The sequence below is a fragment of the Hibiscus syriacus genome, unplaced genomic scaffold (assembly GCF_006381635.1).
Source record: "Hibiscus syriacus cultivar Baekdansim isolate YM2019G1 unplaced genomic scaffold, ASM638163v2 tig00110213_pilon, whole genome shotgun sequence".
Classification (NCBI taxonomy): domain Eukaryota; kingdom Viridiplantae; phylum Streptophyta; class Magnoliopsida; order Malvales; family Malvaceae; genus Hibiscus; species Hibiscus syriacus.
Genome location: NW_024062630.1, coordinates 178,222 through 194,494, shown reverse-complemented (window position 1 = coordinate 194,494; position 16,273 = coordinate 178,222). Strand labels below are relative to the sequence as shown.

Here is a 16,273-nt window from a genome sequence, read left to right as displayed (position 1 = left end):
TATTATGCACGTGGGAAATGGAAAAAATGAAGATTTTGCTATAATCAAAATATCTCATTAGAAAATGGTGTCCATCTTATTTGAAAAATAAATATAATACATTTACTTTTTGGATTAATATAAAAATAAGTGTTTAAATTATATTTCTTTTTTCATTTAGGTATTTATTTTTTTTATCAATTTAAGTGCCTAATATTTTTTATGTTATCATTTAGGCGCTTATGTCGAAACATCAGTTAAAAATTATGTTAAAAAGAAGTTAACTAATCAATATTTAACACGTAACTTGATCTTTTGTTTTCTTTATTTTTAAAAAAAATAAAATTCATAAATTAAAAATAATCAATTTCTCTTATTTTTCATAAAATACGTCAAGTCCTTCAATTCCGGTACCGACCATCACCACCGCCGAATGCCGATGACTACCCACTCACCCTTGGCCTCCAGCCCGCCGACCATCCTCAAAAGGACAACGGTTCTCGCCGAATCTCAAAAAAGCTGGAAAGTACTAGAAACTAACTAGTTAGTTACATCGCCAGTTACCAATTAAAAGTAATAATTTACTCATCCTTTTGTAGATAATTAACAACTTCATTTCCGTTTACTTACAATACTTAGAAAAGGAGGATAAGATGACAGAAGTTAGTTAACATGTTTTGCAATGGCTTAAACCATATATGCGTTAGGATTCTGAAACAAAGGTTAAAAAGAGTTATAAGCTACTTCATTAAACCATATATGCATTGAATAAATTCAAACATCCATTGGTCAATTTTCAAAGGATCTGGATATTTCTGAAGAATCCAAAGTTTGGCATGAACAACATTTCCACCAGAAACAGAATCTTATTATTTTGTTCCAAATGGTGCCAAAATTCCCAGAATCTACACAAAAGGAACACCAAAATCTTAAATGCAAAAGATAAATCTTAGAACAACCAGAAATCATACAATCAACAACAACAAAAAGAAACCCGTCCTTCACCTGAATCAACAAATATAACGAATTTTCTGGAAAATGGTTATTAATCAAGTAACACTAGAAATAAGTCAACATTTGCGTCCTCCAGAAAAAAAATCCAGAAAAGTAAAAGACGATATTAGATATTTAACGATCAAAATAGCAAGACAAAGGTACTAAAGCGTGTAAATTTAGTTAGGAATGAACACAAGATTTTATTATAGGGGTGTACTTATAAAATTTAAAAAATATATAAATTTATAAAATTTTAGGTGATAAAAATAAATTTTTAATAAAAATTTTAAAAAAATTGTCTAATATATAAAAAATTTAAAATTTGGGGGACTGCCCCACCAGTCCCTCCTATGTCCATCCCTATGTTTAGCCTTTAAAAATCCTAACTTGTTACATTTCTATTGAAACCCAGAAAATATAGAGTAAAAAAGATCAACTTTAAACATTTTCAGGAATAAACACAAAAAAGAAAGAGGATCAAAGTTACTTCATAAAGCAGTAAAACAAGCAAATCGGATTCGTTAAATTAACAAATAAGGCCAAAAAAGCTGATAATTTTTTTGAGTGAGATTTGGAATGTCTTACTCTTGCATTTTCATCAGCATTTATCAAGACAAACTCATTCCTGCTGTGAGAACCAGCAATGAGTTGACTTGCAGTGTCCATAACTCAGTACACCAACAAAAATAAGAACAACCCAACTCAGAAAAACTCGGTCTCTTCTTCATAATGAAGTCAAAAACAATAGGAATACCAACAACTTCCTCTGAAAAAAAAAATTGGACCCTGACCAGTATACTGTGCCTTGCGAAGGTGGTGCCTTGTAAGAATGGAACAAATTTTGGGATGCATGCATTCCAATTTCGAAACGCACCATATTGGAACAAACATCGGTGCGCCATATTTTAACTGCAGTTTTTTTTAAGAATGCAGTTTTCTAGCGATGAACAGTGGTTGCCAGCAGTTGGTCTTGATGGTTGATGGGATGCAATTGTAAACTTATATAAATTAGATGTTTCAATCTTAAATAAATAAATATTACTAAATTAACTATAATAAGATTTGAATGCACGAAAGGTTATTATCAAGAAATAACTATTTCATATTTATTATTCAATTAATTAATATTATTTGTTAGATGTGGAAACACATTAAATATATTGATTTACTAAACCAACTCTTTAACTAAAATAAATATATAAAATGTAAAGAGAATTAAATATGAAGTTATATGGCATATATTAAGCATTAAACCATCTATGGTGATGTTGTCGAGAAGCACTCTACGATCCAAAAACAGCTCGTTATGGTCTAGTGAGAGAAACCGGATGAGGACTGGATATACCTCGATCATTATGCATATGTTTTCAATCGGTAGACTGTTTCGAGATTGACGTGGAGGCTGGCTTTGTGGTTTTTCAAATTAAATTTGGCTACACATCGAAAAATTCAAAAATGAATATTGCACGTTAAAATATATTATTAAACCGATGCATTGAAATACATTAATTAAATTAAAATAAGATAAAATTATAAATGATCATCAAATTATGATAAAATTCTATGTGTTATCTTTTATAGTTTTGTTTGAATTGTTTATATGCTGACATGTGCCAATATTTTATGAATTTTTATTAAGTACGTTAACGATTTTTCAGGGGAAAAAGTATGTTGACGACACTTTGTTTGTGCCATCGTATTGTTGATTAGAAAAACGAATCTAAATAAGGATGCGAGAAAAGAAAGAGAAAGAAAACTAGGGGCACTTCACTATGATGATAGGTCGAGTTCCTAATGACGTAAATACTTGCTCCAATTATCTTCTAAGTCCAAAGCATGAGCTTCATTAGTGAATAAAACCAAGGAAGAGAAAATATTCTTACGAAGGTAGGATGGAATTAAACCCGAGACCCCTCTCGGGCTTAGCCATTGAGCTAACTTAAACTTGAGATAATTGCACCAAATCCCATATTTGTTCATCTTTATTAGTGCCTTGCTAATTGTTTGTTCTTGGATTCATCAGATTCGTCATCTTCATCGGAATTAGCTTTCAGCGCCATCACCTGTACAACATTATTTGCAACTAGTTCTTAAAAACATAAGATCAAAGGAGCAAGCCCAACGCAGTAGTTAGTGAACACATGCTGTTTGAGCTCAGTACATTTGTCCACTATAAAACATTTACATCCGCCACATTCCCCACCCTCCTCTGGTTTACATGATATATTGTTACTTGACCTTCATGGCCCTTCTATTGGCTGACTTGTGTAATTAACATTTATTAATTGGCTCTTTTCTATTAATATAATAATAATAATGAATTTTTAATTTAAATAATAAACATTTACATCTATAAATAAAAAACAACCATATTACAATCAACTAAATTTATAAATGAAATTAATGTTAAATTAATATATCCCCATAAATTTTGGTCATTATGTTGATTTATTCTTACTCCACATCATCATATTAGATGTAAATAAATACTCAAAATTATTGAAGATAGATCTTGATTTAGTTATAATAATAATAGTTTATTAACGAATCATCATTATTAGATATATCTTATATTAGTATTAATGATGTATATACAGAGGCGGACCCAAGATAAAAATTCAGGGGTTGCACAGGATAAAAATTCAGGGGTTGCACAACAAAACTTTTATAAAAAATTTTAGAGGTTGCACAATATTAAAGGTGACACTTGTATTAATTAAAAAAATTAGAAAAAATTAACACTAAGTAATCTAAGTAGACAATTTTGAGGGGTTGTCTGGGATACCCCGGGCAACCACACACTCCGATATATTTTCTTTATTTAATAAGAATAATCATTACTATTAAGTAAAAAATATTACTGAGGAGTGGAATAAATTCGAGCTTTAAAAACAAGTAAACAAGCATAGTATGTGACGGGCGACCCGGTCTAGTTGGAAAGGATTGAGCATGACTGGACTTTCATGCTCTTTCTTTAGTCAAAAGATGAACAGTAATTACGTAAGCTTAGGTGGCTCCCCACGTACACGTATTTCCCACTTAATCAACCGCATGGTAGAAATCAGAAAATTTGTAGCGAACTAGTAATCATGATTAACAGGGAAAATTATTCCTCCAATTTATTTAACATTAATCCCATCATTCATAAAATAAAACCACTAAAAAAGACCCACCTTTATCAATCCAAAGCATCGCTCCATCCAGAATCTCAAACATAAAAAAGAAAGTCTGGAAACTACAGTATCTAATCATCATCAGAAACTGCAATTACATTGTCGTTTTGGCCCAGCAGACTGCTTATCGATCGAGCTTTAACCGTCCCCAGCTTCATCACTGTCTTCTGATCACTTCCTTGTTTCGACAATGGCGGTTGCGGATCTTCCTTCTTTGCTGCATTGCTTTTAACACTGGCGATACTCCTCAGCCTCCCTTTTCCCAAGTGATGCTCGCAGAGCGAGTAACCCACGAGTGTTTGTTGGCAACACCGCCATCCCCTTCCATTAACTCGACTGCACCTCGAACCTTCCATTAACGCACCGTTTCGACTTCTGAACTTTTTGCCACTCTTTTCATTATTATTATCGTTATCTTTCTTCATTATTCTTATTTTCTTCAATGGAAACGCCTTCTCTCCTTCACACCAGCTCCCCTCAGCTTTTTTCAATGCAATAAAATACAACGCCGTTCAATAATCAACATTATATTAAAAAACACACTATAATTTGATCTCATACCTTGATGGGATAGAGACCCCCTTCCTAGTTCTTCACCGGAAACACTTTTCTTCCTAGAAAAATATATATAAAATTAAGCAAACCCAGAAAGTCCATAGCCAGGTATTAGTTAAAATGGGGACCATTCCAATGTGCACCACATAGAAATATATATTAGCTAACCAAAAAGAAAAAGAAAAAGAAGACTGAGATTAGATTGGATGGGAAGCTGATATATATATAATAACCTAATAAAAACAGTATTTCCACTTAGTATTATATTTGATTATACTGTATTTTGCATTTTCTTTTCATTAATGTTGGTTAAAAAACTTATCAAGGAGTAATTCTTTTCAACCTTTTTAGTTTTTTACTACAACAGTTCATGAAGTAATAAAAAGAACATTGGCTGGCTTTCTTACCTGGTAGTGTAATTACTCCTCTTCTCCCCATTTTCTCCCCTTTCGTCCTCTCCTGTTTGCTTCAAAACCTACAAGAATAAGTTAAAAATACAAAGGATCTCACTTGGGTAAATTTGTATTTGTTTTTTTACCTAATATATGAAGCTTTCATGGGTGGTGCAAATTAGTCAAAGTGAAAAGAAATTTTCAGACAAGATGTTATTTTTATTACAGCAACCACTAGTGCACTCTTTTTAACAACCTTAAAACTATGATAGAAAAATGACCAAGTAATCTTTGAATCATTGAACTAACCGAGTGATCTTCTTTCTTTTTCAGCTCTTTTCCATGTGTTGCTCTTATTGTTGTTGTTTCAGGGACAGCAGATGAATCAAGGTCCTGGGTGGGTTTCTGTCGACGGATCGGGTGACTTGGTTGATCAGAAGGTGGAGGAGACAGCCACCGTTGCGGGTGTTGCACCACCGGAGACTTGTTGAAGTTGGGATCTGATGAAAGAGGTGAAATCGAAGAGAAAGTTTGCTGAATCGGTCTTTTTCTGATCCTCATAATCGATGAAATATATAATTTTCTTTAAGAAAATTCCGAAGGAAAAAATCAAGAAAAACCAGAGAAAGAAAATGAATATTTTTTCGGGAAAGAAATGGGAGAAGGAAGGAAAAGAAAGTGCAAAACCCAAATACTACAACTACTCTAACATCATCCAGACCAATAGTACGCGGTGAAGGAATCAGGAGAAGGTGATAGTGAACGGGGAAGCCAGGGTGGCATTGAGAGTGGGCAGTTTTATCGTTTATACCTTTTTGATGACATTGGTGGGTCCCTCTCACTCTACTCTTATTAATCCAAATTTCTATATTCATATACATTTATATTTAATTGGGTAAACTATTCATTTAGTAATTAAATTATCAGTTTTGGTTGTTTTAGTATTTAAATTTTCAATTTTTTTATTTTCAATTTTTTTAATCATACCTATCGTTTAGTTTGTGTTTTTTTTTAATACATCGTCGTTAAAAACTTAACATGTTTAGTACCTAAACACCAGTTTTGATCCGTTTTAGTACCTAATTTTTAAACACATAAATAGAACAATTTTCTATAATCATTGAAACAAAACTAGCAACTGAAGATCACGTAAGGATCATACAAGAAAATGTTAAAATTTAACCAAGAAAACTCGAACAAAAATAGATACAAACATATCTGATCATATTGGCAAACGAACCACAAAAAAGGATCAAGCTACTGAAAGACCACCGACAAACCGTAAATTAGACTTGAGCGACTTGAAAAGCTATTTACGAATGCATAAAAGATATCCAAATTCAATTCGATGGTCTAAAGCATAGAAAATCAATAATATAACAGATAAACGTCATATTGATTAGTCGTGGCGATATTTAATTAACCCTTAAAAAATATAAGTGAAAAACAACAATCAAACGACCGAAATATTGAAGTATCTCAAAGCTAGGAATTAGTTTTGTTGATATAATCAGTTAGAAGTGGTTTGGATGATTGTTAGCAAGCCACTTCCTAACTAATTCTCCCAAACACTTGTACAGTTAGCACGGTCTCCTTTGGAGATATTACGGTTATTTTTCAATAAACTCTAGAGAGTGCTGCCTTTCTTTATTCATGCATGTCTCCTTCCGGTGGCGAATCCAGAAATTTAATAATACGGATCTAAAATTTTAATTTTATTTTCATAAAAATAATGGATATGTAAAAATTGTAATTTTTTTCCTTTAACACATTAAACTAAATTTAACCACTTTTCTAAAATAATAGGATGCACTTGACCCCTATAGGGACTGAGTGCATTTGCCACTGTCTCCTTCTACTAGTATCATCGTTCATTCCCAGATTATAACACGAAAAATATATCACAAGACGGAAGAAAATGTGTCAAAATAATTCATATATAAATAATTATTACAAAATATAATCAAATTACTAATTTACATGTATTTAGAAAGACACAATCAATCTATAAACCAAAATATATTTAGACATAATATTTAAGTACTATAAACCTCAAAATAAGTGAAGGCTTCACTGACAAAATATGGGCGATTACTCACATCCAGTGATAAAGTTTAGGGAGTTTTTATTACTCCCACACGAGACATGAAGCCTTTAAGAACCTTATTTCCATTCAACAAAGATCTCGTCATCAAAAATATGTTTAAAGTGGTAAATGTTTAATGCTTTTTTATTACTTTAGTTTATTAATTAATAGCAACTAATTTTATTGACTAAAATGATAATAAAATGTGATAAGGTTAAAAAGCGGGAATTTCGGGGAAGTCTAAGGAACAAAAAAAAATTAATTTAAGGTTAAAAAACAGTGAATTTGGGACGTAACCGAAAACGCGATAAAAATCATAACATTTTAGGTTGAACGCAACGCAACTTAAAATGTTATATTTTTCTAACATTTTCAGTTAAATAGAAAGTACATTCTTCATAACATTTTCGTTTGACAACCGAAAGTGTTATATTCTTCGAAATATTTTAAGTTCAACAAAAAATATTAGTAAAAGTAATATTTTAGGTTGCGTTCAACTAAAAATGTGACTTAAAATGTTATGATTTTTATCACATTTTTAGTTGCGTCCCAAAATAGTAGTTTTTTAACCTTAAATTAGGCTGCCGCACAACAGAACTATTCTAAAAACTCAACTAAACAACTTTAAAAAAATTGATACAAACAAACACCATTATCGATGATAAAATATAAAGACAATAAACACTAATGTAAAAATGTATATAACAATGATGAAACGTTGATAAACTGACTTTATCATAACTCAATTTTAACTTATCATTGATGATTGTGAGTACCTATCAATAAAAATTAACTAACATGATGACCCAAAATAATATTAGATCAGTAAGATAATTAAATAAACACTAATTAAAAAGATGATCTCAAATTCAATCATAAAAAAAGATCAGAAGTGTTACAGGAGTAGACAAAGAACAGCTACAAGAGTAGATAAAAATATTCAATATTTTATATAAAAAAAAAAGAAGAAAAAATATATAAAAGAAGAAGAAAATTAAAAATACGATAAAAAAATCATGACAAAACTTAGAGATGGAAGAAAAAATAAAGAGAAAATCAGTGGTAAACGACCAATCAAAAATTAATGTCATTGCTTGTAATTAAAAAATAGAAAAAGGTGAGGCAGAACATAGATTACTTTAGCCTTTTTTAATTATAACTATTATTGATTTTAGAGTAAATTACATAGTTAATATCTAAACTATCAGTTTTAATCCGTTTTAGTACCTAAACTTTCAATTTTTTCAAAGTCATATCTAAAGTTTACATTTTGTTTCATTTTAATTCCCCGTTGTTAAAATTTTAACGTGTTTAGTACCTAAACTTTCAGTTTTGATCCATTTTAGTACCTAAATTTTCAAAAAAAAAATCCAAAACTTAAGTATGATTTAGGTAGTAAATGTTTTTTGGTACCTAGACTTTCATTATTAAGTATGGTTTAGGTATTAAACGTGTTTTGGTACTTAGATTTTCATTTTTTTCAAAACTTAACAGAGGAGTGCTAAAATGAAATAAAAATAAAATTTTAGGTATGATTTTGAAAAAATTGAAAGTTTAGAAACTAAAATGGATCGAAACTGATAGTTTAGGTACTAAATTTATAGTTTACCCTTGATTTCAATGTTAGACATACCATGATTAAATTACTCGTTTACGTAATACAATGATTAATGTTCAGGTTGATCATAGTGTTTAGATACTTCAACCACAATTCATAGTATGCATATCTGTATATTTATATTTGTCATATTTTGTGCTTTTATTATAATCATAAGGATATAATATTTATATCATGTTAAAAATAAATTTAATAAATGGCTAAAGTTACAAAAATAAGAAAAACTTCAAATCTTTCACATATCGAAATAAATTACACTCGGTATAAACTAGAATAACATGAATCATATTTATAGCTAACTGTTAACATATTTAGAGAATGTCCACAACGAATGTATTAAACACTACTACTGATATGGTCATGGATAAATCGGGTGAGGATGGGTGGGGTAGTTTTCCCCATGATTTTTTTTTTAATTTTCTTATATTTTAATTTTTTTCTGTATATTTTTCATTAATAATGTGTTTTCACCCTCCATAAAATTTTACAAGTTTGTTCATTTTAAAATTTTACAAATTCATCCATTTAACATAAAATCATGCGTCACACTGGATATGTAATATAAAATGAGACCTAAAAAAAGGGGACTAAAACGAAACTCTAGTTTAATAGGTGGATGTATTTCCTCATTGTGGTCCACAGATCAAAACGCTCATTCCTTTCTTGCCTGCATTTAATACAGTCTCATATGATTACCTTAAAATCAAGTTTGAGTGTCTTCTCCATAGCAATCTTCCCGCGGAGTTACTTCAGCTGAAAAATTGCAACTTTTCCTTTGATGTTAGCTCTACGTAAATGCATTTTCTCCCGTTGCTGATGTCATCTATCAGAACATTCAAATTAGTCTTTTTCATCTACTATAAGATCTTTAGGTTGTTCTATCTCTCGCCGGCGTCAGTGTCGGCTCCGGCAGCCACACTTCATTTGTATTTAGGATGCAACAAGCTGGACCCAAAGAAAAGGGAAGGGCATGGGTTTGCGCCAATAACAAAGATGAATCATGGGGTTGCAAAACGAAGAAAGAAATAGTTGGGGTTGGGACCATCTTCACGTGCTGATGTGCACCGCCCTTAACTTGGAGCCACATTTCCAGTTTAATGAAGAAAGGCAAGTCTAATAGTGTTTGTATTGGCCGCACTATAATTGATCTGCGTGCTACGTGATTTTGGCTTATTAAAGATAGGTTGAAAAATTAATTGTATTATAAGATGACATTTCGATTTAGATATGTTCGAATCTTATTCGAAAATTCGTTACAAGTTCACTAATATTCTGGACTTCAAAATCAAATGTGATTGCTTATCCAAAACGATTAGTTTTACTCCTCCTATCCTCTTATCAACTCATCTTATATCAATATTTACTTTTATATTTTTTAATACTGATATTTAAATTATTCACAATCTTCTCCCTATAAACCTCTAAGTTAAAAGTAATTATATTTTATTGACCAAGGTTTTTTGGCGAATAGGGTTTTGCCCTCTTTCTCTGTGTCTTTGTGACAGTTTCTAGGGTTCTGCCCTTTTATTTATTTTCTAATCTATCGTGAGTTTTTCTTCCTAGCAGCCACCTGCTTATTCGTTCAATTATGGGTGAACTAGTGCAAACGTTGGACAATTTGAATCAGGAAGACGATGAAGAAGCCCCCTTACTCCTCGCAGGGCAGGAGGGAGAGACAGGTATCTCCTTTGAAAATTGCTTTGTAGGTTTTTTCTTAACATCAAGCCAAATCAACTTGCAGGCCATGAGAACTATGATGGCTAATGTTTGGCATCCAATCGAAGGAATCTCGATAGCTAAATTAAGCGAAGGACGATATTTGTTCAGATTATACCATGAGATAGAAGCTGACGGAATAGACTCGGATGGCCCTTGGTATTTTAATTCCCATATATTGATACTGCACAGATTACAAGTAGGTGAAGATCCAATGTTTGTACCGCTAAATTCAGTAAACTTCTGGGTTCGCATCATAGACTTACCAGCAGGTTTCATATCGTAGCCAGTAGCACACCAACTAGGAAGCTTCATAGGTCGTTTCCTCCTGTACGATACCACAACAATAACTCGGGGATACAAAGGATATATGAGAATTAGGGTACAAGTACATATCAGCCAACCACTCAAAAGGAAAAAGAAAATTGCACTGCCAGGTGGAACCCATACCTATGTATCTTTTCAGTATGAAAAATTGAGGCTCTTTTGCTTTCTATGTGGTAAACTGGGACATGGAGACCCTCTTCACATTGTCAAGGGACAACAACCTTTGATCCCCACAATGGGACGCATCATTAAAAGCCCCCCACGTTAGCGTAACTTTCAAACAAGCCCCTGGCTATGAGAGGAAGGACAGTTTGGCAATGCTTCACAAACCCCTGCTGGAAGAGGGAATAATCAAAAACAGTTGCAAAAGAACACACAGAAAGAAGGATATCATCAATTAGCAGATACAAAAAAAACTCGTACTCTTCAAAAGATCGTTAATGAGTGAACCCCTTAGTCAAACACACTTTCAAATAGCACACATTAAAACCCCTATCAACGGCAGTATTGGATGTGGATATGTTGGGAACAGAAGAAGACAGTCCATTAGATAAAACTGAAAGTAATAAAAGACACAAATCTACCACCACCGCCTCAATCTGAGACTCACATCAATCAAAAAGAACAAGACTTGATATCGGCAGGCCTGAAGAACCGGGCCAGCCAGATGCAATGAAACTCTTAAGCTGGAACGTCTGAGGTTTGGGAAATCCTCGGACGGTTGGTCGTATCCGGCAAATGCTGAGAGACATTAATCCCGCTATGGTCTTCTTCATGGAGACAAAGTTACAAAGCAACAGAATGGAGAATGTTTGAAAATCGTGTGGTTTTACTCATGGTATAGATATCAACGCAAGGGGAAGTAGTGGAGGATTAAGCCTAGCTTGGCGTAACTCTGTAATGTCTCCCTTCAATCTTTTTCAAACTCACATATGGACGTTATTATAAAACTCAGACTTTTATGGTGCACCAGAAGAGGCTAAGCGCAGAGAATCTTGGGATCTACTCTGACAACTCGATGATTACCCAACCTTACCCTGGTTGGTAATAGGTGATTCAACGAAATTCTATACTCCCATGAAAAACATGGTGGCCTAGATCGTAATGGGAGCCAGATGACTGGATTTCGCCAGGTTTTGCAAGATTGTGGACTAGAAGATGTTGGTTTTACTGGGCACTGGTTCACTTGGGAAAGAGGAAGAAGAGCGGACAATAACATCAGAGAACGTTTAGTCAGAGGGGTAGCAAACAAAATTTGGTGGGAGTTATTCCCTAACAACAACCTCTCAGCTCCTCCACTCCTTTTCGGACCATTGTCCTCTTTTACTTGATACAATGGGACTGGAAACTCCAAAACGTCACTGGCACTTCAATTTTGAAGCTTCATGGCTAATGGGAGAATCATGCGTCCAAGAAGTCAGCAACATCCGGTCAGAATCATCAGGATCAGTTCTGGACAAACTAGCACGTGTCAAAGAGGGTATGGACAAATGATTTCGAAAAACCTGTAAGGAGAAACAACTATCGACAAGAGAACTAAAAAAGAAATTGTCAGACTTAATGCAACAAGCGCCGACAGACGAAATATTAGGGGACATAGCAGAAACCAAACTTCACCTAAACTTGGAAGCTGACAAAGCGGAACTTTATTGGGAGCAACGTGCAAGGGCAAACTGGCTAAAACACGATGATAACAATACCTCTTTTTTTCACCGATTCGCTTTTCAAAGGAAAAAGCATAACAATATTCAAAGATTGGAATCTGAAGAGGGAGTATATCATGAGGACGAAGCGACAATCCAGAACATGGCCAAGTCCTATTTTTATGAACTGTTTACCTCAAGTTATGAAGGATTAGATAATGACATCCTTATGGGGATTGAACCGAGCATTTGAACAGCCATGAACGACAATCTGCTACCTTATTCGCAGGAAGAAATTACACAGGCAGTAAAATCCATGATCCCCCTAAAAGCCTCTGGAGAGGATGGCTTGGGAGCAGTATTCTACCAAAGGTTTTGGCATATCATCGGACATGAAGTCGCAGAATTCTGCATCGGGCTACTGGAAGGCAAATTCAAGATGCAGGAGGTAAACCACACCCACATAGTCCTAATCCCAAAAATTCGATCGCCGGTCAAATTAGCTCAATTTAGGCCAATAAGCCTCTGCAACATCATCTTCAAGATTGTCTCAAAAGTAATTATGAACCGCATGCAAGGGACCCTTCAAGTCTGCATCTATGAAGCACAAAGTGCCTTTGTCCCAAAAGGTTTATCACGGACAACATTATCACCGCTTATGAACTGCTACACTCTTTCATAAAGAAACGAGAAGGTAAATCAGGTTTCTTTGCCCTTAAACTCGATATGAGCAAAGCTTATGATAGACTCAAATGGCCTTTCCTATGGTCAATCATGGAGAGAATGGGTTTCTCCACTAGTTGGATTGAGCTAATTAGACGTTGTGTGAGCACAATATCTTACTCAGTAATAGTCAATGGAATTGAAGGAGATCCATTCACCCCACAAAGAGGCCTAAGACAAGGCGATCCACTCAGCTCATATCTCTTCCTTATATGCAGCAAAGGTTTGTCATCTTTACTCAGACAAGCCACATTATTCGGTAGTCTCAAAGGCGTTCAAATAAACAGATATGCTCCACCTATCTAACACCTACTTTTTGCAGACGATTGCATAATTTTTGGGGAGGCCACGGCAAAAGTAGCATGTGAGCTAAAAAACATACTTCGAACCTATGGAAACAGTTTGGGCCAAAGAATCAACTTTGATAAATCAGGCCTATTCTTCAGTACAAACGTGATAGTCTCAAACAAGATGAATGTTCGTCGAATCCTTGAGGTAAACAACACTTCGAATCCTGAAAAATACCTAGGTTTGCCTGCTTTTGTGGGCAGAAACAAGAAAAAAGCTTTTGTTCAATTCAAGGAAAAATTCCAAGACCGAATCCATAACGGGAGTATTCGAACCTCATCACAAGGAGGGAAGGAGGTCATCAAATCAATTTTACAAGCACTTCCGCAATATGCCAAGAATTGTTTTCTATTACCAACAAAAAGCCTATGCTTAGAACTTGAAGGGATCATGGCTAGATTATGGTGGTAAAAATCTGAGAAAAAACAAGGAATTCATTGGTGTTCATGGAAAACTTTAAGCCATTTGAAGGAAAACGGTGGATTGGGCTTTCGAGATTTAGAAAAGTTCAATGTAGCACTTCTAGCAAAGCAAGGCTGGAGATTAATAACTAACACAACATCACTAGTTGGGCGGGTTCTCCGAGCAAAAATTATCCTTCATCTAACTTCCTTCACACAAGACTGGTAATAACCCCTCATACATATGGAGAAGTATTTGGAGTGCAAGAGGATTGTTGGAAAAGGGATTACGATGGAAAGTAGGCAACGAACATTCCATCTCAGTATGGAATGATTACTGGTTACCAGGCGTGACGCCCACCTATGTGTCTTCCCCGAGAATAGAAGGAATAGATCGGGTGGAGGACCTAATAGATGCAGATTCAAAAGCATGGAGAAAAGAATTCATCGATGAAAAACTTTCGAACAGAAGAAGCTTCAGTGATCCAATCTATCCCAAAATCCAGGTTTGACAAACCTGACGTCCAGGTTTGGAGCGGTGAACATACAGGGGTTTATAGCGTTAGAAGTAGGTACAAGTTGCTTCAACAAAACAACTCGATCACACCATAAGACTAGGGATGGGTATGAGATCCGACCCGACAGATTTTGACCATATCCGATCCGATCGTATAGGGTTTTTTTAAAAATATTTCGAGTTTGGGTTGGGTTTTATAAATGTGATATTCGGGGCGGGTCAGATTCGGATTTAGGGTAAAAATACCTGACTCGACCCGGGAAAAAAATATAATTTTGCCTTATATATTTATAAATAATTACAATAATACCCCTCTATATATATATTATTTTTTTAATTAAATCACTGTTTTTATTTAATAAAAATAATATTTTTATTATTATTTTGGGTCAAGTTCGGGTTAGGTGGATTGTATATATATTTTCAGGTCGGGTGAATGATGTAAAATTTTCGGATCGGGTTGGGATGTCCGAAACATGCCCATCCCTTCAGAAGACGCTTTGCTTTATAATAAAATTTGGGAGACAAACTGTCAAAGAAAAATCAAAATCCAGGTGTGGAAATTCGGTCGAAACTATGTACCCACTAAACAAAATCTTTACCAAAGAAGGGTAACAGCAGACCCTTATTGCAACCTCTGTACAACATCAATAGAATCTGGACTACACGTGCTACGCGACTGCTCACTAACATCAGAGGTTTGGTTCAATCTCGGTTATCAATGGCCAAGACAGCATCTAGAGTGGGATTTTAAGGAATGGTAGAGCTGGCTGTTTGAAAATCTCACAAAGGAACAACAGAGTCAAATCATGGTCAGTTTATGGGCATTATGGTTTGCACGAAACAAGAGCCTACATGAAGGGAAAATCACCACAAAAGAAGAGATCATTACCTTCATCCGAATGCACTGTCGTGAGTTCACAGAGGTCACAAAACGCCTCAGTTTCCAAACACGTCTGCACAAGTAAGATGGTCCCTTCCGCCCCATAATTTTGTCAAAGCAAATTATGATGCCAGATACATACATTCAGAAAGAAATCATGGTCAGGTGTCATTATACGAAACGAAGAAGGTAAAATCACGGGGCTTGCAGACGATTTACCTCCAACGTACCTTCCGCGTTTGCAGCAGTACATGCAACAGAACTGGCAATTGATTTAGGCTTTAATCGGGTCATCGTTGAAGGTGACTCACGAACAGTGACCACAAAACTAGCCTCAGCAGAACCGGATTATTCTGAAATAAGGGCATGGATATGGGAAGCTCAAAATCGGGCAGCTCTTTTTCTCTCATATGCCTTCTAATTCATTCCTATAGAAGGCAATCAAGCAGCTCACCTTATAGCGATGGAAACCTCAGTAGGCGAAGAAGATGTGTACTGGGTGGAAGAGGCTCCCCGACGAGCGACCCAACAAGCGGTGAGGACAGGCGTTGTCTGGATCCACCTTAGCCGATCACTCTGAAGAATCCATACTAACGAACGATAAAGATTCAAAACTATCTTCCACTTTTTCTCCTTGCTTATTATCTTCACCGCTTCATCCTTCTGGGCAAGGGAAGAACGGCCGCTCCTGATTTGTTCTCTCGTTTCTTTTAGTTTTTACTGCTTTATTAATTACTTTTTATTTCTTTATATATAAGGATCAGTTTGTATATATTTTTTTAATGGTGCACATTTGGCACGCATTCCATTTTGCAATAAAGGGCCGTTCACATTGTCGTTCTAATGTAAGGTAGTTTTAAAATACGATTAAAAAAATATTATCGAAAATATTAATATTTTTTTATATTTTTGATAA

General features: G+C 34.5%; 1 protein-coding gene across 1 annotated transcript; it reads right to left on the bottom strand.

The window, feature by feature from the left end:
* Positions 1 to 4,219: 4,219 nt before the first annotated feature.
* LOC120113646 lies at positions 4,220 to 5,798 on the bottom strand. Its single transcript, XM_039134727.1, has 4 exons — positions 5,405 to 5,798; positions 5,111 to 5,178; positions 4,710 to 4,762; positions 4,220 to 4,629 (listed from the first exon to the last, which is right to left on the bottom strand). Exons 1-4 carry the CDS (start codon positions 5,654 to 5,656, stop codon positions 4,220 to 4,222), a joined length of 783 nt encoding a protein of 260 aa, XP_038990658.1. The 5' UTR covers positions 5,657 to 5,798.
* Positions 5,799 to 16,273: the final 10,475 nt, after the last annotated feature.

What these genes read in the sequence shown, in the direction of transcription:
- LOC120113646 (XM_039134727.1), bottom strand. Translation starts at nt 5,656, where the DNA reads ATGAGGATCAGAAAAAGACCGATTCAGCAAACTTTCTCTTCGATTTCA. An exon ending in AAAAGAAAGAAGATCACTCG is followed by an intron (nt 5,179 to 5,404) that starts GTTAGTTCAATG and finishes TTATTCTTGTAG; the next exon opens with GTTTTGAAGCAAACAGGAGA. An exon ending in AGGAGTAATTACACTACCAG is followed by an intron (nt 4,763 to 5,110) that starts GTAAGAAAGCCA and finishes ATATTTTTCTAG; the next exon opens with GAAGAAAAGTGTTTCCGGTG.